Genomic DNA, 24,907 nt, shown 5'->3' with positions numbered 1-24,907 from the left:
TCACCCATAGTGTTCCAATGTGATTGTTTATGTGGGTCTGTATGTGCACCAAACAGGATGGCAGAAGGAGCGGACTAAGGTCAGAACTCAAAGTAACACAGTGTGCGTTTGTAAAGATATTAATGTATCCATGCTGATGAGTTTTGATCTATCTTATCTGCTTCTTTAGGTCATCAAGAAAATTCCTGCATCTGTGATTTCATGCCTCTCCCGTCATCTTTGACCTGGGTTCTTTAAGGTAAAACAACCATTCCAATTCTCTCTTTGTATTTGTTTAAACTTAAATGCAATTATTTACAAAAAATTATGTAGAATAATATAGAGTAGTCCTTGTAGGTTTATACAATTCTAATGTATTGCTTTTCATATTTTGGAAAGTCATTTTGGTATTTTTCCTTCATTAAAAAAACATTGATTTCTTAGTGTAATGGTGTTAAAGTGTATATCATTCTTGCTGTGCATAAAAAAACAACATATAACATATATTACCATGCCTAATATTAATTAGCAAAGGACATTTTGAATTTCTGTGAAATTTTTCTTAGTCATGTTTCACAGTTGTGAAAATAATACATGACAATGTATCCAGCCGTCTTTGCAAGTTCGCATAAAGTGAAGCCCCACACATTCACAGACTACATGGCTATCAAATTTTGCCACCCTACTTCAAGAGGACAGCTAATGGATTATAGCCACCATTCAAATGTAAATTGAATATTAAGATTTCTCTTTTATCTTGGACTACAAAGGAAAGGAAGAGTGAAGAATAGGCTGCTTGGATTGAAATCAATGCACTGTGAAAAAGAAGCTGTGTGTAGCTAAACGAGGAGAGATAAAGTATATGTTTAAGTAGAGAATATGTGACCTTAAGCAATATTTTTCACTGAAAGTGCAGTGATCTTCTAAACTCATGGTTTATATCCATTCTCAGTTTGTGAGCTATAGTTAGATTGAGAACCCATTTTGTATTTTTTTATTGTTTTAATTTTTTTCTCTTTTTTTAAGAGTTTAAGATACAAAAAGTAAACAAATTTAGCCTCTAGATTAATTAATTTTGAAGTCAATATTTACATTTTCTTTAGTGTGTTTTTTTTATTCAACATAAGATATTAAACAAAATTCAGAATCAAATAAATAAAAAATGGGTAGGAACTGTCCTCAATTTTTGGTTTCCCTTATGTACTTTTTATGCGAACTACAGAGAAAGTAAATCAATTAAAAATACCTATGCCATTTTTTTTAACAACATATGGAAATCTTAATATTTCACTTGATGACTTTTCATTCTCTTTAGATAATAAATTACAAGTATGTATACTTTTTAGTCTCCTGAGTACTGTTAACTACAGATTACCAGTTAGCTTGGAAAGTTTATGAAAATCTTCCAATGACAAGTATTAGTAGATATAGTGAAATAAAGTCAATATCTCTTAATCCCAGTTAACTTGAAAGTCAAAGTTAGGATTTGGTGCCACTAATCTCTTAATCATGCGGTAGTTGCTGGTCAGATAAACACTAGATTATTTCCTTGACTTTGCTATAGTTGGCAAAGCAGGTCAAGATCGATTAGTTGATCGTCATGTTTCAGACCTAAACAATATAAGCAACTTACTATGATGTTTTATAGCATTATGCGTTGGATTAATCTAAAATTAAATTTTTTACCATAGTATTTCTATACATCTGGTTTTGCTTTTGTTTTAACTGCAATTTCTAAATGTAACACACTATCTTCATGCATGCTTTGCTTTCCTTTCAATCAAACTGCCTAAATACTTTAGTAATGTTGTGTTCATACTAATTGCTATATGGACACATATAGGCCTTTTTAAACAGTAAGAAAGTGTGGAAGGATCAGGTAGATGCACCTCTAGCACAGTACCAACTAATTGAAAATAAAATCTTCATATCTAAGTGGGATATTTTGAGGAAAATGGGTGTTAGGCTGGGTAAGATAATTGAATATAAAATCTTTTGAGATCACTTGCTACATTTCTTTCTCATTGTTACCTTAAATGGGGAGGAATTTATATTTTGGTGTTTTTCTTTTGTGAGAAATTAAGATACTATATTAAACGAGATGATTTAGAGCTAAGAATTTTTGTGGGATAGTTACACTATAACATCACCATGACTCTTTAAATTAGTAAAGAAATGGGCTCCAAATAATATACAAATGTCAAAGAGATTTGTAGACTTTCATACAATGAGTATTTCTTTTAACCCATCAACTTCATCTCCTGTAATTATTTGTCACTCACTCTCATCCACAAATAACTGGATAGAATAGAAATTACATTTCTAGGATTAGAAACTGTAATATAGTTAAAATGCTTTCTTAGCCTAAAATAGAAAATTTTTCACTTACCATCCTTATCAGCCTTATTTATTGCTGTATTAGTGTTGAATTCTCACTTCTAGATTTTTTTCTGATTTATTATTAAGCATTATGATATCAAATTCTCCAAGTTTGTTTAAATCCATTCTCACTGTTATGCAAACCTAACTTAGTTGCAATATACAGTATGTTTTCTTTATAAATATTTTTAGACACTGTAACCTTTTTAACAAAAAAATATCAGATTTATTTGCATAAAGTAAACTTCACAAAATTCTAGATTGTTTGAGGGTAAGTTAAATGTGTTTGGTGTTGGAGTTCAGTTTCCTGAAGTCCTTGGGAAAATGTCCAGACTAAAGAGCAAGACAGACTAACAATATTTCATTACTGTTTTTGAAAAGAAGGGATGAGTGTAACGCATTCATGTTTGTCTCAATTCATAAGTTTAAAACACAATTTAAAGGTCTTCATAAAACCAAAGATTTTAAGATGCTTTGTCTTAGAAGCATACATATTAGTAACAATAACAAAACTGTAATTTTTATAAATACAATAATTGTGCATGTCACACCACTGGACCCCCTCATATTAAGAAGATGTCACACTTCCTAACCTTAACTGTAACCATGTTAGCTAAATGAAAAAAAAAAACCTAAATATAAAAAACAACAGACACACATAAAACCTATTAACTAAAGGGATGCTTAGTGTTACATAAAAATTTTGTTTAAGTTCTTCCTTTCTGATTGTCATCTTTATCATGGCATTAGTGTTATGAATGGCTTGACAGGATCTATGGAAATAAAATTCTTTCCATTTTTATTTAAGGAGTATAACTCTTCACACACAATGTGAAACAGCATATTTTATCCAGAATTTCTGTGCGATCAGTGTGAATATCAGAGAGTATTTTCCCCTGGTGTATTTCTAAAATATCCCATCTGAGATATTTTAGTTTTTTGTAAATGATAAACTAGTATTATATGAGTCATGAAAAGAGGGAAGACAGTGTGGAGACATGTCCATGTATTTGGGTTGATCATCATTTCCATGTGGGAGCTGTGGCTGGCCTTATCCCAGAGCCACTTTATCAGAAAGGAGAGTAGGACAAAAGCCATCCAGAAATACAAGGACAAATCATCTTTAGATTAAGTGTTTGAAGTGCCCTCTGTTCACTGTTAAGGAGTGTCAAATATAAACAGTGCCAGGAGAAGGGATGTTAAGCAAATGGAAGTGGAAAACCATGAGTGTGTCTATCTTAGTCAGCCTCATAAATCTCAGTCCCCAGCCATTCCGCAGCACTGTTCTGATGAAGCACGTTGACAGCTTTGGCTCACTTTCATCTGAGCCAAGGCAGGACAAGTGCAATGTGGTTTGGTCTGTCCTCTTGGTGAAGATTTTATCCATAACGGAAGCAGCTGGGAATAGCCCTCTCTTTTTTTATTCACATCCTAGAATATGAGAAGCGAGGTAAGGAGGTAGTGAGTGATGAGCAATCAGACCACGTCTCAATGTAGAGATCCAGCTGTCCTTGCCTGGAGAAACAATGCTGACCCCAGCCTGGACAACTGAGAACCCACCAGGACACTGTATCACCATACCTCAACTACACCCCACAAAAAAATGAAAGAAATGGATAAAGACACAGCTAACAGTGGTGTGAAGCTGTCATCATATTTCACCTGCCAGTGGTTTAGAAGGTGTTGTAAAGGCAGACTCACCTAGGGGGGTTGCCACTCTAAGCAACGGGACTCTAGGCTTCAGAGCCCTGAAGGGAGTTGAAAGACCCAGAATATGCTGACAAAGACAAAACTCCAAGAGTACTGCAGGAAGCCTAGCATATATATAGATATACACATTTTCTGGTTAGGAATGCATAAGTGAGCTCCAGTGCACTGCACATGACAAAAATCATAGTGAAATCTATGGAACCAGACACCAATCTGATCAGGAATGAATTTGAAGTCTTCAGAAATGCATTTTTATCCCTGCGGTTAATTTAAACATGGTGTAAATTAAGTCCTGTGCATTTTTTTCAAATGGGCTAACAGTAATATGTGCTCTAGAACACTTTTAGAACAGCATGCTCTATTTCTGGGTACCAGGATGTTGGTCTCAGTCATAGAGGGCAGATGAAAATTGATCCAGATTGAACTGTCATTCGAATGAGAAAGAGAAGAAGGTAGAGGAGGGGTTTAAATACCATATAGAGTAAGGGGCAGTGCAGAAGTCTAAACACCCCTATGAGTCCATATGGGTCAATGTAGAGAAATGATTTATTCAAGACTCTGTGTTACACCTCCTCTTCCTTTCCTCGTCATTGCTCCACCTGCCTCTGGGAAAGGAGCGAGAAATTGGAGACTGCTCAGGAAGAGATTACTATATTTAGCCTTAGTGACCAAAGACACTGTGGTCTAAGTTTAAAATAAAAAATACAGATATCCTTGTTCTGTCAGATGATGCTGTCTTTATATTGCAGAGGCAACAGAGCGGTTCCCTGCTCTGAACAACTAAAACTCCAAAAAAGGTGCAAAACTTTATCTAGGCTCCGTTCTAAGTGTAATTCTAATTATACCATCTATAACTTTTATGAACATTCAAATGACTAAGGTTTAACATGCAACCATAAGTGCAGAATTTTAAAGTATAGAAATACAACTCTTAGATTTAGTTATTATGGTAATTGTAGCAAAAAGGTTAAAAAAATGGTAATAAATAAATAAATAATTGGAATTATTTTGTCTGAGATTAGACTGAGCAGCTCTGTTAATTATATTTTTGGGGCAGAGATCTCAGCTTGGTGCTACTTTCTCAATTGGTGAGGAAAGGCTCAGTGGGAAGTGCTTAGTCAGCTGTGCCCTGGGGTGTGAGATACTGCATGGCCTTTGGTGGACTGTAGGGGATGCAGAGCAGCATGGGACAAAAGCTTAAGGTTAAGTCCCTCAGATGAGAGTGGACCCACCCATCGGCCATTAGTGAAAGGAAGCAGTGTAAAGAACCAACTTTTAGCACCATGGACAATTTCTTGTTTTGTTTTTGTGTAATCAGAAGTAACGAAAGGTTAATACTATGGTACTCTTTCATGCATTTTTATAGGTTATTGTTTGTTAGGGGATAACTGGAAGCCCTCAGCAGAAGCTGCTCTGATCAACTCATAGCTGGTGATTATTCTGTGATATCCAACACAACTTCTTGAGTCACGATGATACTGAAGAAAAGTATCTTTCTTAAATTGCTATTTATGTATGCTCCAATGTCAAACAAATTGTCTTACTGTTACTTGAGATATTTTGCTATCATCCAAATGCTTCGTGTCCTTCTATTTTCTTTTTTAATCACCAGGCTTATTTTTTCAAACCCTACCTTCACCTCATGCTGCACCTGCTTCCCTCCTTTTCTTTACTCCCTCTCCAAACGTCACTTTTCCCTTGCTTTCCTCCCCTGCTTTATTCTTCCCCTCGTTAGCTTGATGAATGGCTTCACTGAGGGGAAAGTGCTGATTTTCATTTCTCTGTCTGATTTCTGCTGGCTGTTATTAATTTCAAACACTCTGAGAAAAGCAAGTGAGTCAATAAATAAGGAAATGAACACACTTCATTCTGCCATACTGCAGCTCTCACAGTCATTTACTTCGGTAGTCGGTGCTCAGGTTTGTGCAGGCAAGGTTTGCAGTTACACACCGAGTTGAATCCAAACACAGTATGCTTTATGATTTTCTACATTGCACGTACAATTTTCTAAGTATCTGGAAAATATCAGATGTTTCTTGCAAATTTTTTGTGTCCTGCTTTTAAAAATATGCTTAAATGGAGACAAAATGGTACATAGCAAACTGCTGATAGGAGCATCCTTTGTCATTTAACCTAGTGGGCCATCTAAGAGATTTAAACAAAACGTGACAATGGGAAGAATACGAGAAGTAGGATCTTAACAGTGTTATAGCTGCACAATAAACAATGCTGTGCATGTAGTGAGGATGGGACATCAAGGCTAAGTGCACATTACTTACACCCCAGGCTTAATGCATTGTTTTGGCTTTTTAACAATGGACACAAAAAGCCTTTGAAAACAATAGAATTATATGAGTTTCTTTCTGCCAGAGGTAAATTCTTGGAATAACTTATTTTTCATTAATTTATTTAATGTATTAAGTAGGGGCATTTGACAGTATTGATCATACTAGGCTTGTCTAAAAACACAATTTTAATAAGAATACGAAAAAGAAAAGGCTGTATTTCTACACTACATACATAGTATAAGGATATATCATTATCATAGGGTAGGACATGGTACAGTAAGAGTTTCATTTTATAGACAGAAAAAAAGGGTAAAATGCAATATCATACTCCTCTGTATATGATATATGTAGGGCGGTGTAAAGCTCAATTTTCGGCCTTGCATTTCATTGGTGTACTAAAAAGTAAACTAGAATCTACCATAGCATTTCTATACATCTGATTTTTCAGCATATGCAACATCATCAGTTCTGCCAGTCTGCCACTTTTCAAGGCCTGTGCAAAAATTCAGTAAAATTAAAGCAACACCATAGACACCATTTATTCTAGATATGCACACCTCTGCTAAAAAACCTGTGCTGATCCCATGCAAAATTCATAGCAGTGATCTGATTATGAGAAGTTAAATACTTAGAGAGGTTGACTAGTAAGAATGTTGCAGTTTTTCTGGAGTAACTGAGCTGATAATGATATAAAAACATGATGCAATGATACAATAGACTGTGTATATAACATAGAAAGTGCAGCTCAAATGGTAAGTTCAAAACCTAAAACAAGACACTAATGTTGGAGCAAAACATTTTTTAATCTTTACTTACACAGTAACCCTACATTCCCAAACATTCATCCCTATGTACACTCAATCATCCAAACTGCACAGGTTAATTCACTCTGCAGATTGGACTCACCTGGTTCAGTGGCTCGGCAGAACAAACAAATGACTTGTTGACTCCAGATCCCCCTTCTCTGGTTTTGAGATGGACAATCTTGGATAATATGTCAATATTAGTTTAAATGACGATGTAGCAAATAAAAAATGGCAAACCTGTGACAAAGTCCATGGCTAGGTGGGACTAAAGGCACGATGGGCTAGGAGGAAAGCGCAATAATTCAGAGGTCGACGTGAGGACTTAGCTTGGTTGTTTAGTTCAAGGATAACAAGAGCCAACTTTATTGCCAGCAGGTGCTGACCTCTGATATCTGTTTATTCACTGGATGAGTGAAGCCACTGGCTTCCATATTGGTACTCCCCTCTCATGGAGATGCACAGTAAAAATGCCTATGTGTGCAGCATTTTACTGCAAAAACAAGCAGTTTGCCGGCTTTGGGAAGACGTTTCGCAGGCCATTTCACATGTACTAACCAAGAAAATATGTACGCCGATGTATCCCATACTATAGTATGTAACATTAGTCTGGCTATTTCGGACTGCCTGGAAGACATTTAATGAGTTAGCCATCGACATTGTGTCTAATGTTAGAAAATAGAAAGTACAGTAAATAGAAAGTAATTTGCTGAAAATGTGAAATTGTGCTCCATTAACACATTGATTTTGTTGTGATGAATTTGTATAATATGTTATATTACATGATTTATAGACTTCATTGACTTCATACTGACTATGCAAATGTGATGTGCCTATTTTCTTTATTATAAGTTAAAGTAATCTACTTATGCTATGAAACACCAAGTGTGTCAAAGTGATAAATTTATCTTTATTTTTTAAGTCTTAAGCCCCCCTGAAATTTAGAAAACCGTTGTTCGATGCTGTAGTGCACGTATTGTTTACATTGTGACCGCTCTAACTACCAATATGTAGTACCAATATGGCGGCAGGTGCCTTCACTTCAACCCCGTACAACCAGCGGGCTATCAGCAATCCACTAAATAAATAGAGATAAGTGCTGCTTACCCCTATATACTATTTTTTTATTGAGCACTTGAAAATATCCTGGAGAATAAATCACAGGACTCAATATGACCATAAATTGCTCTTTGGCTAAGCAGCTCATACCCCTGCACTACAGTAGAAGCATCAACCTCAACTATGAACTGTTTCCTTAGGGAACAGAAAACAGGAATAGATGTAAACAGATGTTTTAGCTTATAAAAAATGTTTTTTTAGCCTGATCATTCTAGGAAAATTGAACCTTAAATGAGACCGGGAATAAATAAGTGGAATGGCAACCTGGCTGTAGTTATGGATGATAGAAGCAAGTGAATTCAAGGAACTCGGTAGCTGTTTACAGTCAGAAACTGCAGTGGTCTTTAGGTGATCAATTTTAATCTTGTTGGGTGAGATAATAAAATCAAGTAAAGAGGTTTAGTGGTCACCTCTGTGGTAAGTGAGTTTACAGGTTTACAAACCTGGGGTTTGGTTTGTTTCAGTGGTCTGGGTTAGAAAAACGGTTCAGTAACTTGGAGAACCTGAGTTAACTAAATTGTGGGTGAGGCTTTGAATGATAGTCGGGGAACAGAAACAAGGTCAGAACCATGCAACAGATCCAGGCAGGCTAATCTGAGGTAGAGGCGAGGATCCAGATCTGTTAGACAGAATCTTGGCAGAAAGCTGTGAGAAAGTTTGACAGGGCAAGACAAAAAAGATCCTTGAAACAGAGCAAGGGCATGAACCGTCAGGTAGGTAGGTAAGGAAGGATTGTTAGATATCTACTCGCAAAAAAGCTTTCAGGAATCTGCCGCCGTCTGCCTGGCAAGGAGCTGTATTTATCTGCAAAGGAGCAGGTGCATGTCATAAGCCTGATTGCACAGCAGCAAAACATTGAGCTATTGGGACAGATGAGCTTGATTTGGAGCAGAGCATAGCAGAGCGGACGACCAGAATCAAAACACAATATAATATTTTGTAAAAGAGTGATTCCCCTTCATGCCACAAATAATTTTGATGAAGCTCTGTTTGAGAGATTACATATCCTAGTGTTAATCTCAATATAAATATATACTATACTATAAACAACAATAGTAACTTTCAATATAAGATGAAAGACTGGCAGAAATATAAAGTGTTATTTTCAACATGTGATTTACGGGTTTTACCCTAGTTGACATATTGGGTCTTGCACAATTTATATTGAATTAATTTATATTTTTCAGAGAGGAGCTGTAAGAATCATTAGTAGAAAACACATAAATACTAAAAAGGTACTTAAGTTAGTAAATATGTGAAGCTTTTGGGGAAATACGTCTAAAGACTTGCAGTAATATCTTCAAAGAAAGAGTCGGTGTAAGGTCCTATCTTACATTGACTCAGTATTGAATATATGCCCTACTTTTCACATATATCACTTTTCACTTTTCACATATCAATTTCTCTCATTTATAATATATGCTTTGCTTTTGTGGATCTGTAAAAGGAAACCAATTACAATACATAGGAATTTGTAGTTACAGTCAAAAAGTTTAAAATACCTTTACAAGGTGCCATAAAACACCCAGGAAATTTTTGAAAATACTTTCATCCAAAAGAAATTACACTCAAAAAACCCATTGTTGAATATAGATACAGATAGATATTTTTAAGTAGTTCAGAGGTAGTATTACAGAGGGCATCTGTTGTGGCTTTGTAATTTATTCCTTATCAAAATCTGAAACAGGCTGATGATTGTAATCATTCCCATATTTTATCTCATGCTTTCTCACCTTTTATGTTCTGCTTTACAAAAATAAATACAGAAAATCGAACAGAAGTAAGCTTAAAGTAACAATGTGAGGTAGGGAAAGAAATGAGAACAGAGGGTAGCCAATATTACAGCAGTTTTCGCTGTAAGGGTGGTGGAGCCTGTATGTCTGCTTCATGGCTCTGTGAGCACAGACATAACTATTGTGTTTACAAGGCTAACTTGCTCTTACTGGTAAATATTGAAGTGGGGGCAGTTAAAGTAGGAGGAACAAAATGAGGAGGGTTAGGGGGAGTAAATATTTGTTCTTATCCCTCATATTTATGGTTAACGAGACTTAGAAATGCTCTTTGATTTTTGTAATTACAGAGTTAGTGGTAGTGTCACCCTTGGAGAGAACATGGCCTCAGAGACCTCAGAGAGGAGGGCTTTCTGTAGACAATACAGAAAGGGCCTTGAAGTGTTACAAACTCATAAGTGGCACATGCAAGCCAGTGGCATGTTTGGTTAATGGAAGAACACAAACACAATAAGCCAGACCAAGGCAGGGATTTTGTTGTGCTTCTTGTTTTTGCATGTTTTGCCTTGAAATGAATCTTTAAAACCATCTTTTGGTTTTAAGAATGTGAATGCTATCCCTGAAAGAACATTTTTTTATGTAAGGGGTAATCATGGGGAACCACATGCAACTTTTATTTCAGTTTCTCTAACCGAGTGCCTAAAGAGCATGCTTCTTTAAAGGTGCATTGCACAAGTTTAAAAAATGAAAAAAATATATTTCCTTTTCTTTTTCCATGCCTCTTACAATAATGCGATGTGTAAAATGAGCTCAACTCTGTTTACTGAAGTTTATAGGCTCCATTAGTCAGTTCATGAGAGAGTGAGCTGGGTCGTATGTTCTGCATAAGGGTGTGATGTGCTGTTCACTCTCGTTCACCTGGGTATATTGTTACCTGAGTTTCTTCCATCAAAGCAACTTTATATTCCTAACTTCACTTTTCCTTAGATGACATTGAGCCACTTAACAAAAAACTATGCAGTTGCACATGCAGAATGTGGTGCTTTTCTTTTTTCCTATGCAGGCGCACAACACTGGTGTCATTTCAACTTTTCACCAGAGGGGGCAAACATCAGCAAAATCTCTGGAAATTGAGCTCACTTAACAACTCTCACTGACTGGCATGGCTATGTGTATTTAACCTTCTTTCAGTTACATATGTCCTACTTGGAGTATGAAAACATTCCCATTTTCAAATATCCACTGAGCACTCTGTGCAATATTATGAATTGTCCTAGAAGAAAAAGACTTACATTTTATGGTGTTTTAATTTTTCCTCAACCTCCACTCTGATGGAGGTTGAGGTTTAGCCATCCTCTTGGTGGCTAAAAAATTCCATGGTGTTCATACTTGCATATTAGGCATGGGCCCGTTGCTGGTTTCAAGGTATGCCCCATACGAAAAAGTTCTGGTTTTGAAACTGCTGAAATTTTCCATTAAATGGTTCCTGCAATATAAGCATTTTTTATATATAAATTCAGTCAGAGATGAAGTGATCAGATTCTTCAGGTTGAGCTTCTTAATTACCAACCTGCTTGGCCGTAGCTTCTAACAGTAAAGTTAGAATGATGGCTTAAGAAGGGAAGACCCTTAAGACACATAAGTACACATTAGTAACCGTACTGTAGTCTGCTATATGGAAAAACTTTTACTACTGCAAAAAGAGGGACCATAGCCACGTGATGGAAAAATGTTGCCCTACTGTACGTCTGTTTGGACAACGGCAGCCAGAGAAGGCAACTAATAAGTGCCTTTTGCGGGAGCTTATCCCAGGCAGCGTCATTTGCTAAACGTATTAAAGGTTATGTTTATTCCATCTAAGAATAAACAAGCTACCCATAGCATCAGTTGTTAGTGAAACAAATACTGCTAAGGCAGACTGGTTGATGATTGAGCTGCTTAAGTTTCATATGAAATATGAGTTGTTGAATTTAATTAGTTTTAAGTGATGTTCCCACCATAGCTGTAAATATGCATTTTATGTCCATCCATTCACACTTGAAATTTCTATTTCCTTTTTTTTTCATATAACATTAGAGCAAATATATACTGATATAAACTTTATGATGAACTCTACTTTTGGCAACACAAAAATAATTTGGAGAGTAATACATTGGGTAAAAAAAAAAAGCGTTCCTGCACAGTTTACACTGATTTGTCTTAGTACGGGAAATTCAATTCAAATTCAATTCAATAAAAAAATTATGCATTAATCCCAAAGAGAAATTAGATTTCATAGTCATCAAATTATATAAACTCTGTTCATCACTATGGTTTGAATTAATTTGGCACAAAATTATTGTAAGCATAAATACGCTTCTAAAGGGGAGTGAGATCTGTAAATCAAAAAAAAAAACTCACACGAAGAGAAAAGACAATTAGGAGAAATTTATTGATACAATTACTTTGTCGCTCAGACCTCGGAAACACAGCCCTTAATTTTGATAGATATGCATGAAAGGGAGCAAAGAATAGGGCTGTTTACCCCCAGGTCTGAAACTGGTGGTGGAGTGGAGATAGATGAAGTTGGTCAATCTGTAGACTGCTGGTTAGCGAAACGATATGCTGAGTTCTATGGGGAGATCCAGTGGATTGCATGAGCTGATACTAGAGCTTCACTCAGGGACCTGGAAGATGGAAGTCCAGCTTGGATAACACAGGTTGAGAGAACCTATCCATGATGAGCAAGCATGAAGCAAGAGTGGAGAGGAAAGACTCCCTGTTGGGAAGAAACCTCTGCCAGAACCAGGCCAAACATGGTGGTCTTCTGCTAAACTGTTTGTATGTTCGAACAATCATAATATGATTTACTGAGCATACAATGTCCAATGTTTTACCTTCGGGCAAACAAAAATTCTACCTAATTGGGATTGTGCACATTCTTGCAGGTCAATAGCTCTCTTCCTTACTTTTGAAAACATCCATGGGAGTAAATCAAATGACCTCAGATGTTGTAAATTGAAGAACCAGAAGTTCATAAAGCCATTAAAACACATGTGATAAGGCTTCAAGTTTCCTGATTTATTCCCGTAGCAAGACCCTTTGTATACAGTGGCCACTGACAGAAGTTAAAAAACACTATTTTAGCTTTCATTCAAGCTTTTGCAAAAAACAAAGAAAAAACTTTTCCACATTTCACCTTTTGTATTTAAACCACAAGAAAAATACAAACATTAGATATACTAAAAGCGTTTCTTGCTTCCATTACATAAGATTAACTTTCTCTAAAGCTTCAAAAGCAATGGTGCTGTTAGCTAAAACTTTGACCTAAAATACATGAGCACTTTTTACTTTTCCTCTGCATCTCACAACTCAACTAGATTAAAAATACATTACATTCTAAAAGCATTAAATATTGGCAATATTTCAATGCACTTCATGTATACACAGGATGTTGTTTTTTCTACCAACATTGTGCCAGCTTTTGAAAATCCATATAATGAGCACAAATGCCTTGACATTGTTCTTTATCTTCTTATATTCGCATGCATTTCAAACATTGCAGTGTATGAGACCTCTCCTAGACACTATCCCAGAGCCTTAGTATGCTGGCTCTTTTTTCAGAAAATTGTATTTCTTCTTCCTCTCATACAAGTGAAGTTCATTTATTGAGCACATATAACAGCTTCAGTGCTGTCAAAGCTCCCCAGTTATTTTTTCTTACTTCTTCCTCTCTTTGACCTGGTCTTTAAAGGAGAATGATGAGTTCACAGCTGATAGTGTCTGGTTGCAAGGAGCGGAGAACAGTATAGGATGACATTATCGGAAGTGGCTGCATATAGATGCAACGAGAAAAAAAAGAGACACAAATAGAGGGAGAATACTATGGTGAGCATCTCCTGGTATAAACTTCTGTCTACTTGGATTACACTAATGACCCCTGACAAACCATAATAACACAGATGCATAGCATTGGAACAGAGCCACAGCCAAAGGAATGACAGTGTTTGAGCTCAAGTTTGACATTCTGCCAACATAGTTTTGTCATAAACTTAGAAATCATTAGGGTTGCACTATAAGCATTATAATTAAAGGAAATGTAACACACTGTAGAACCTAGCATGAGTAAAATGCCATTAGTGAAAGGGACATGATAGAAGAATGATGGAAGGGGACAAATCTCTTCCTCCGTCCGTGCAGCCAAAGTAGAATAGTTGCGGTGACGAGCTTTGACAGCCGAGGGAGTGAGGGAGCAGGAGGGGAGTGTTCCGCCAAAATCCCCAGAAAAAGGAGAGGAGGGAAGAGTAATTTGGGAGGAGCTGCCAGGAGTATGCACTCCAAGAAATTCTAGCTCTCCTGTCTTTCTAACATTTACATGAAGCCCATCCAAATTTCTTTTTTTCATGACATGAATAATTTGGTTAATGGATATTTGCTGTATGAATTCTTTTAGTAATTTTCCATTCACGACATTATCATAATGATATAGTCAATAAATGTAGCTACAGGCTCTTCGGCTGGATCTCCGAGGTCAAAGTTAGACATACGTCAAATACATATATCAGACAAAAATTAGATGCGCACAGGAGCAGCACACCAACTCTCATTTTCTTTCCTCGTCTCTTGATAGTATCCCTAATCGACCTTCCTCCCAGTGGCACTCTGCTGTTGCAACACTCACCTACTATTGCTTTAATGAGATATCTCTGCTGTTTTCTGTGCTTGTTAGGGTGCAAATGTATATGTTGTTACCATCTATGTGTGCCTGAGGGCAATAGATTTCAATGATCCTTGTGGCCCTGCTTATCTCCACCCTTCTAAAGGGAGGTCAGAAGGGAAGGGAAGGCTTCATGTATCCATCTTCATTCCCACAGCTTAACTGAAAAAAAAAAAAAAAAAAAATAATAATAATAATAATATATATATATATATATATATATATATATATATATATATATATATATATATATATATATATATATATATATATATATATATATATATATATATATAATCCTACTGTAGTATATCAGACACTAATGTCATTTTAAAGTAAAAATAGTTAACGGTATGATACCTTGAGCTACCGTTGCCAGAATATTAAAGTAATATAGCTGAAGTGTACAAGACATTACGGTATAATACTTTGCCAAATGTCCCTGTCACAGCTAAGAATGGTAAACTATTTATGAAAAATGGCTATAAACATGACAAATATAATGTAAACATTATTAGGCTACATCAGTAAGCACAAGCACTAAGCAATAGTAAAATATGGTGTAGAATTTTATTGTCAGGAAAATCAAAACATTACTAGCACAATGGTCACCAAACTTTCACCATAAAAAATACAGTACAACAAAGATTTAAGTTTCAGTATGGAAAATTAAAAATGAAATATGGAGAAAGTAGACAAAGAAAAGTTTGCCACTTAAAGAAAACAGTCAGAAAGAAAAATAAGAAATTCTGTTTCCAGTTCAATATCCACACAGCACACAGCTGAGATCTGAAAGAAAAACAGCATGTGCCCACAAGAAGGATACCTTGGTGAAAGAAATTGATTTGAAAAAATTACTCTTGCTATGGGTTGATCTACATTAACAGAGTAACAGAGCCCAGATGTTGCTGAGGAGGATGGTATGACATGGACATGATCTTCAAGTCACCAGTTGAACTCATATGTTGTCCATGAGGTGTTCATTGAAGTTGGAAAACAGAAACAGCAGCAAACCTTATGATAAACTCAGCAGTGGCCGGGGATTTAGACTCAGCTTCTATCCTACTGGTCAACGTCAAGATCCAAGTTTCGTGTGTTTAGCTGCAGTTGTGCAGCCATTGCTTCCTTGTCCCTTTTCTAACATGTATATTAAACATCTGCCACTAAACAGGAGAGAAAAAGGGCAACATTTGAAGAAGTTGTGATAAACAACAGTAATGTGACATAAATCTTTACATTCTGCTTGCCATAACCACACAGAGTTCATGATTGCAACAAAAGTCAGAGGCCAGCATAAGAGGTAAAAAAAATAACCAGGGTTTAAAAAAAAACACAATACAACAGAACAATAACGATTGATCTGTGTGTAAGCTTGCACCGATTCCGAATCCTATGCACTTGAGCTAAGTGAACTGGAGAGCTTGGGTTGGATGTTTCCGGATTTTGGCTTTAAAAAGGAGCCAAACTGCCCTCATCTTCTGTCTGATCATCCTGCTCTAGTGTTAGAGGGGGAGACAAGAAAAAAATCCATATTCTTTACATCCCTTTTTGACCGCTGTACTTGGAAGGCTGCATTTGAATTTTGAATAGGTATTGGCTCACAAGATATTGTGAAGGCACCCAGTAATGCTGACACCAGTAGCTCTGTCACTGTTGGAGATAAAGCAGCTCCATCTTGTACATGTCTCCAAAGGGAGTTGGAATAGTGAACTTTGCAATCTTTCCAGATTAGTGGAAAGATTAAAAGATTTTTTTGAGGTTAGCAGTAGTCAAGCTTAGCATTCAGTTACTTTATTTAGGTCTACTATTCAGGGGACCCCTGATTTTTGGAGCAGTCAGAAGGACACAAACAAAGACAAAAACTCCATCCAGTCTTTGGGCACCATCCCCAAATAGGAAATGTGGTCCAGAGTAAGGCTCTGATGCCTGGGTTAGAACTGCTTAAATTACTTTTATGTCAAGAAACTAACCTGTGTTTCTCAAACTCAAATCTGTCTCATAGCTTAGTGATACCAAAGATTAAATCTAAACCATTTATTAAAGTTTATAGTGGACAGTAGGTTTGTGACTTAAAAGTTTAGTTATGCAAACAATGTATTCGAGCTTCAGTATACTACGCAAACATCTGTCAGTAAGCATATCCTGTGTAAAGTGTATTCAAAATCAAAAAAGTTTAATTAAGAACTTTAAGCAGCATAAAATATGGTAAAATAGTTCTCAATAACAGTCAGAGTTCATTTTCTAAAACATACTCCTTTTCAGAAGGTCAGGAATGTCGAATATCTGTAAATGAACTAAAATAGAACGGATATGGAAGTTGTAATTAGGCCCATACAACAAGAGTCCTGCAGAATGGGAAAAATTACCATTGGAGGCATTTGAGAGAAAAGACCAACGGGTGGTCAGCCATTTTGGGTCCTAGGGTAATCTTGAGGATTTTAAAGAAATTCCACAGATTGAACTTTAGATTACTCCATCCAGGGGTTTTAAAGTATCAACAATACCTATGGTCATTATCTCCATATGGTGGGGGGGATTAAAAGTTAATAAGATGTTACATTTTTATTGTTACACATACAAGCATTCTTCAGAAAAAAAAAAAGAAAAAAAGAAAAGTAAGAACTGATGTCACTTTTATATAGAAAGGCATAATTACGTATGATGAACTTAGTGTGATTCATCCTTTTCGGTTGCCCAAAGATGCAACGTAGAGTACTTCCAGTGACAATTTCTAGTGTTTTCTGTAGTTACATGATCAATAGATAGAGAATAATACCAGAAAAAACTATGTTTGTGTACAAACAAGAAGTTTACATAAACTGTTTCTCTGTGTCCATCGCGTTTTTTGACTAAACCACCCATGTTCCACCCAAGTGGAGTTACTCACACTATGATTCAGTAACTATAACTAGCTACTATAAACCACCTTAGACTTCGAGGCTACTCCTGCAGCTTTCCAGAGAATCCAACAATATTCACATCGGAATCCTTTCTGAAAATGAGGAAAAGAGGCCCTTTGGGTTTGATACTTGATGAGATATTCATTACTCACACGATCGCTTGAAACCCCAAATATATTTGTTCTTCTTTTAAACTATCTATTTGACTAGAAGCCAGATTTAGCAAAGATGATAGCCCACCTAGCGTTCATGCAAAGACAGAAAGTTAGAAAAGGTAACTGTAGGTTTAAAGACACCCTTAAGACATTATATCTATCAGAAATGTGCATAATATTGAACAAGGTCACAAGCACAAAAAAAATATATATATATTTTCTCAACTAAAGCCTTCAAAACAGGCCAGATGCTAGTGTCTCAGTTGGGTCTGATTTCTTCCTTAGATTGAAGCTTTATGAATTTTAGGCTTCAAGCAGTTTGAGATGATATCAAAACGAATTGTTTATTTTAGAAACCAGACTATATTTGGGAAATAACTTTTATATTATACCATAATTTTGTCTCAGTAATGAAATTCCATTGATCATTTAAAGTAACAAAGAGAAAAATAGTGGTAGAAGATTAGAGATCAAAAGTCATCATTTTACTAATGTTATCAGCCACCATATTAGGAAACACAAAATACTTTCTTCACTTCATAGCATGTGAATAACATTCTTGTGTGAAAAATGTAATAGACAAGGGTGAAGGGGGATGTTGAGCTGTGCTGCATTCGTCACATAAGCAGAAACATGATAAATGCCAAGCTCTTCTAGCTTCATTAGCAATCAAAGACTACTTTTGTGTAATTTGAAAAACGCCTAACCAACCTTACCCAGTTGAAAAAAAAGCTTGTTGTTTGTTCTTTTCTAATTCTTGGTGAATGCATTGGATGCCCTGATGGCAAAATGAATGGCACTGAGAACTGCTCTGAGTACTCTAAGAGCTGCAGCTTATACGGATATTTGCACATTAAAAAATCTGACCAACAAGACAGTAACTATCTATATCCTAAGCTGAGCATGCAACAGAGGCAACATATCAGCTTTGATTAGGTTTTATTATGTCTGCATTTTTTTTTCAGCTTTTAAAATTAGAATGTTGTAAAAAATATTTTGATTTTAAGTTATCCTTTTTTTTCTGCTCTCAATCTGACCTTTAAACTCATCCTTTGTTTGTTGAAGGTTATGGAAGGAAGCCGCACTAAAAGAAAGACAGGAGTGCACGAACAGAGAAAGTGTGGGCGTCCTGCAAAGTGAAACTAGAAGCCCTGAACTTTAACGTTGTCTGTATTTATAGAGTTTTTAAACCCCAAAATAGCAGTAGATAAAACTCACGATTCATGTGTGGGCCAAAGTTTGATAAAAAGAGATGCAAATGTTTTAAAGGCCAGAGCAAAGAAGGAGCATGCTGAAGTCACGCAGGCTTGCTTGAAAAACAGAACTGTAGAAAACTAAAACAGCGGTGGGCCACCTTAACTGTGTGCCATTCTAGTTTTATGGCTTTAACATTTTAAAATAAAATAAAATAAATGAGATCAAGAAAAAAAAGCCAAAAAGTAGACTGTTAAAAATGTCTACAGTTAAAATATTTTACTGTTAGATTTGAACAAACAGATATTAATGTTATGACCAAGTTACAGAATGAACATCTTTTGTTTTGGGATGTATCAATTTACCTGTATGTAGAGAAAGAAAACTGTGGACACAAGAGCAACCTGGAAGAGTATCTAAATGTTGTGGCAGGTTTGTTATAGTTTTTTTTTTCATAGACACACAGAAGGCAACCTTATAGCGCACTAGGTGAGTACAGTGACATAAGCAGGACACAGTGCCCCTTTTATGTGTGATTCTATTACATGATACATGTGGAGTGGTCAAGGTCGGATGTCGTTCCTACACACATTTGATTTTGAGCTGTGAAACATTGATGGCTTTACACCATCTTTCATTTTGAGATGCCTTCACTTGTAACATTCCCTTGCATTGTCATTGTGTATGCTATTTACAGTGAATGCAGTTTTTTTTCCAACTGTTAGCATCTATACAGTACTTCTGGTTCCACACACTTGGCAGCATCCTGCTCACACACTGTGTGATTGCTGTAAATAGCCAGAGTGTGTCGTGCATCTCTGCTGTGTTTGGACCTATTTTAGAGCTGACACAGGAAACAGGGCCATTCTGACAGCCACCCTGCCAGCCGGTACAGCACACAGCAGCCCAAGAACCTTCTGTCTCTCTCCCATAAACACCCAACACACACACAGACACACAAACATGTGTGTGTATTCAAAGACTCTATACCTCCATTTTAACAATTTACGCATACTTTGTCTGCTTCATGGGTTTGAATTTTAATTTCAATTTTGATTTAGGACTACTTTGTATTCACCTGTTCTTCTATAAACTTCAACCTTCTATAAACTTCAACCTATACTTACCATACACACCTTCTATATTGATTCCAGTCTTCTTCTCAGACCCTGATGAAACTTCCCATTTTTCTTGTTGTTTTGTTCAGTTCTAAGGTTGCTGCACAGAGTGTGTTACACTTAACTGCTAAATCATCGCTCCGTCAGTGTGGAGCTCAATTACCCAAGACACAGGTTTCTTCTCTCATCTGCATTAGGCAGCAGGAGACCAAGTTAATTCAGCGTTAATTTATGGAGATAGCTATTTGTATTTGAACCCTGTTTTTATGTTGTCAAATAAGATGATGTTAAAAAAAAAAAAAACTAAGCATCTCCATAGCCCATATAATGTGTGAAAAGTTTAGGAGACTAAGTAATATGGAAGCAAAAAGCCAGTGTGCTTAAATCTAAATAGAGCTGTATTTTAGTGATTTGACAGTGGTGCCTCATTTAGGGACTGTTAGCATACAGATATAAACGCCTCTTCAAAGGAGGTAGCATGATTAGGGCGGAAGATAAATTGGAACTGCTTTGCCTTCGCTATGCAATTATGAACGCAGCATTGAGCCTTTACAGCCTGCCTTATATTCAGAAATGATCTCCCAGAAATGAAGTCCAATTAATTGTACCACTTTCAAGGCTTACCTTTTTGCAGAAACGGTGTAATGTTACTAAAAAATTAGCTCTTGCTGAAAAAACTGTATGGATAGGATGGTGAAGCAACCGTGTGATGTATGATACTGACAAATCTGCTTAATGTAATTTTACTGATTCGTTCCTACAAAAGCCTAAACTCAAACAGATTGACAGAAGGACATTTCTGCTGCTACAGACTCCAAACTGGATTTAGGTATATGCTTAGGGTCAACTTAGTGCTAATTATTGAACCTACTGCTCAGTCTATAGTGTTTTGCAGCCTTTTAAACTTTTTTTCTTTCAGGCTGGTTGTGTACTTACTACTAAGGCCCAAGATAGAACTCACAAAGAATAGAATAGAATAGAAATACTTAATGTCATTGTACACAACAAACCTAGCACTGGAAGTACAAGGAAAATATATTGTTTCATTTCCTCTCCTCCCTTACCTTGTTCTTCTCTTTGTCCCTCATCCTATTTGCATCATACTTTTAACTTTCTTTTTCCATCTTGGAACAGGTTTTGGAAAAATTATACTGCAAATAAGTTATTACTTCTGCCAAGGAGGTTGTGTGTTTAGGAGAGTGTGTGTTTGTCAGTCTGTCCGTCTGTGTACAGAATAACTTGAAAAGTTATGGACAGATTTAAAGGTGTTTTTATCACAGGCGTCCTTCATGTCAAGGAACAATGTATTACATTTTGGTGATGATCTAGATCATAATCTGGATAAAGGATTACTTTTGAAAGATTCTTTAACATAGTGCGATGATTTGCAGAACAAGCAGTTCCCCACTAAACCAGAGGATGGCAGCAGTGATTATTTACGGCTTCAGCATCGGACTCAAAAAGTCCAGAGGTATTGCACTGAAAACAAAAACACAACAAAAGGGTTTATTAGCAGAATCAATTGATAACTTATGAACAGATTTTATGGAACATTTCTACCAGAAGTGTGCCTCATGCCAAAGAACAATTCATTTAAATTTGGTAATGATCCAGATCATATGCGGGTTGTAAGTCACAATTTGGGCTTGGCGGAGGTCTGCGGTCTCTGAGTGCCTTTCTAGTTGAATATGTTTTTATGTGATAACTAAAAATATATTTCATTATGAGTCATTACATTACATCTATAACATACTTGTATTGTAACCTATTAATCAATGTTAGTATTGTTAGGAGTGTTTTAGTTAAATTGATAAAATCTTCATAGAAAACCTTCTTATATATTTATATATCTTGTGCTAAAATAAATGATAAACAAATGCACATTAGCTGAGCTGCTAACCTATCACTTTTCCTTAGTATTTCCAAGACCCCCCACATACTTGCGCGTACATGTGCACTGTTTGCAAATTGGCGACTTTATCACTATATTTGGCAACTTTTTAGATCCTCTTGCAACTTTTTTAAGGCAACTAGTTACAAATCTATCAGTTGTTTTCCAGGAATTGTGTTATTGGAGACTTTGGAAACAATGTAAATATCACGGATCACTCTTAGTTTACTGTTTTCAGCTAGCAGTGAGGGGTGCTGGAAGCCCATTCAAAGCGTTGATAAAGCAAAGACGAGAGTGACTCCCCTCTGTTTTCATACCGAAAATGAGTCATTTTGGAGCAAGGACACATAGACCAGAGAGGTCTGGCTGTAGTCCGTACTGTAGGTGGGCCATATCTGTAGCTTGAGGCCTCAATGTATTGTGTCTTTAGTATTCAAATTGATTCAGCAGATGCCTGATCGAAAGCGAAGGGACATATTAAATCAGTACACCTTCCTCTCTGTGCCTGCATTTCAACAGGTATGATATACTTTAGTAACTGTAGTCAAAATGAGAAGTCATGTCAGTGGCCATCCAATTTTAGTGTTTTGTGGGTGGAGGATGGGGGTCCTCTTTTTTCGCTGCGGCAATAACAGTTGAGAAAAAAATATAAACGGTAATGTATGTATCCTAGATATTACGCCTACATTTTTTCTTCACAAACGTGCCTATTTATGAAATGAATAAATAAGTTGATGGTTACCACAACTCTATGGTTGCAGTTTTGATCCGGATCTATCCAGGTACCAAAGACAACTCAGTTGCCCCTCTCACCTTCACATTGCTGTGGCTGTGGAATCTGGCCAATCAGAAGGAAAATTATTAATAAAAATTCTATATGCTTAAACTCTTGTATTTGCTTAGATTAAAAGTAATAGCTTATGTCTTATCCACAAAATCCATTATCGTACAAAGGTATTCCTGAGTGTCATGGTGCTAAATTCATTTTATTGGTCATGGCTGTGCACTTTCAGATCTTTTAAATGCATGTCATTGCCCAGATGAATCACTTTTTGTCAGAAATGCAGGGATTCAAACATAAAGCCCACTAGTCTTATATATTATTACTAGTAATTCTGATGATTAAGCTACCTTTTCACCTACAAAAGTTTGTATGAGGTCAAATTCTAATGCTGCCATTTGAAAATTAACAATTATAAGGTAATGCAAAAGAATGGTAAAAACTATCCATGTTAAATAGATATACACAGCATATTTGTTTACCGGGATAGCGACAACAGCTATGAAACAAAAACATTTGTTTGATCTTGTAGCAAGTGGGCTAATTATATAGCCATTCAGCTCTGCAATATGGCACATAAATGGAAGCCGACTGGTGTGCTGGAACATGAGCTTGGCAGGGTGTAGCAACGCTATTAGCAAGCGCTAACATTTTTATTATCAGAAAATAAACTAACCACTGCAAAACTCTGAATGTTATTAACACCTCGCCATCTGGATCTGACACCTGTGAGCAGCCTTCACCATGGCTGAACTGCTAAAAGGCAGTATCTGAAATCTCCTGGCCTTATCTACAGTACTTTCATTCTGTGTCTATCTGTCAGTGTGTGTTCTTCTCTTACTCTTGTTATCTCTCTTTCTTCCTCTTGCTGTTTTTCTTGCAGAAGTACTGATAAAAAGCAAGTAAAGCTTTTTATTATACAATTTCTCACGCACATAATGTATATCTGTAGAATCTGTTACAGCTTTTCAATGTGTCTATTTTTTTATTGTACCATGGATTTAGTCAATGAAATGTTTAGCTTTTGCATGGCTATATTTCAATAGTGCAAGTTAACTGAGACTTCCTAAATCCATTGTAATAAGCAAGCCTCTTCTCTTTTTTTGTCTTTCAATGAACCAATTGCAGGTTTTTTTGACACAGTTCTTCCATCAATGGTACAAATAAAATACAAAAATGCTACTTAAAAAAATAATGTAATATTTGTTCAGTTGTGAACATATGTTTATCAGTTAATATCTATTACTTTTTATGCACATGCTGCAGTGATAGATTTTTTTTTATTCTTCATTTGGATTTACTCTCCCCAACAGATAACCTGTTATCAGAAGCATCACCAACACCTGCTCACTCAGTTTCTTGCCATCTAGTTTCTAACAACCTCTGTTTCAAGCAAATTTCATAAAAGTTAACACACTTTGGTGCAGAAGGAAATAACAAAATCATTCCTCCTTTATTTTACTTTGTGTAGTCCTGTGGAAAATGCTTTTATTGCACAAAAAAGCAAACTGTTTCATTGGATGCATCTCTTATGCTCGACCTAATCTACATGAATACTTACATTCTTTTAGGTTTAGGAGCATTGCAACCAGGAAGCATGAAGGACTCTGGATATCATTAGAATCTATTTCACATCTAGCTGCACAGGGTTAGTGCGCAAGGAAAGAAATAGCATGCTTTTAGTTTCACTCCGTGTCTTACACCATGGTTATACATTGTCTAAATCTACTTACCTTGGTGTTTCTTAACTGTATGTTAGGGCATATTTGATGTAAATATGTTTTATTCCATATCTGAAAGGAGATTTAAGAGAATAAACAATTTCTCTTTAAATCCATATTGACTTCTAGACAATTAGAGTGCATACACAGTGTTTTTGAGAAACATATGTGGTCACATTTTCGCATTCTCTTTTTCAGTCTATAAATATATAAATCTATTGTAAGAAAAGTGAAGAAAGATCTCATAGATATATACATTATCGCATTATGAGCGGTTGTCATTGGTTTTCTAAATTTATATGTTGGCGCCAGATACACCCATCAGCTCACCTTCCATTGTGTTGATCGAAAGGGTGTCAAGTCTCTCTTAGGGTGAAAATAGTAGCAGCATTACTAGTGTGAAATATTGTCAGGTTTGAAAACTTTTACTTGGAAAAAAAAGC

At 36.1% G+C, this 24,907-nt stretch overlaps 1 protein-coding gene across 2 annotated transcripts in view; it reads left to right on the top strand.

Annotated features, from left to right (window-relative positions):
• The window catches only part of mafa (v-maf avian musculoaponeurotic fibrosarcoma oncogene homolog a (paralog a)), a 117,781-nt gene that overhangs the window by 8,679 nt on the left and 84,195 nt on the right, over positions 1–24,907 (top strand). The window contains exons 2-3 of one of the 2 annotated variants that reach the window (XM_038306714.1): positions 170–238; positions 10,359–10,375. In XM_038306714.1, the coding sequence (XP_038162642.1) occupies positions 170–197 (28 nt within the window). In that variant the 3' untranslated portion in view covers positions 198–238; positions 10,359–10,375. Of the gene's footprint in view, positions 1–169; positions 239–10,358; positions 10,376–24,907 lie in introns of those variants that run through there. The other variant, XM_038306713.1, reaches the window with a different exon arrangement.

This window comes from Cyprinodon tularosa, unplaced genomic scaffold (assembly GCF_016077235.1).
Source record: "Cyprinodon tularosa strain WSP-4 unplaced genomic scaffold, ASM1607723v1 ctg59, whole genome shotgun sequence".
In the NCBI taxonomy this organism is placed as follows: domain Eukaryota; kingdom Metazoa; phylum Chordata; class Actinopteri; order Cyprinodontiformes; family Cyprinodontidae; genus Cyprinodon; species Cyprinodon tularosa.
The sequence above is the reverse complement of the archived record's forward strand: the minus strand, read 5'-3'. Positions and strand labels throughout refer to the sequence as shown.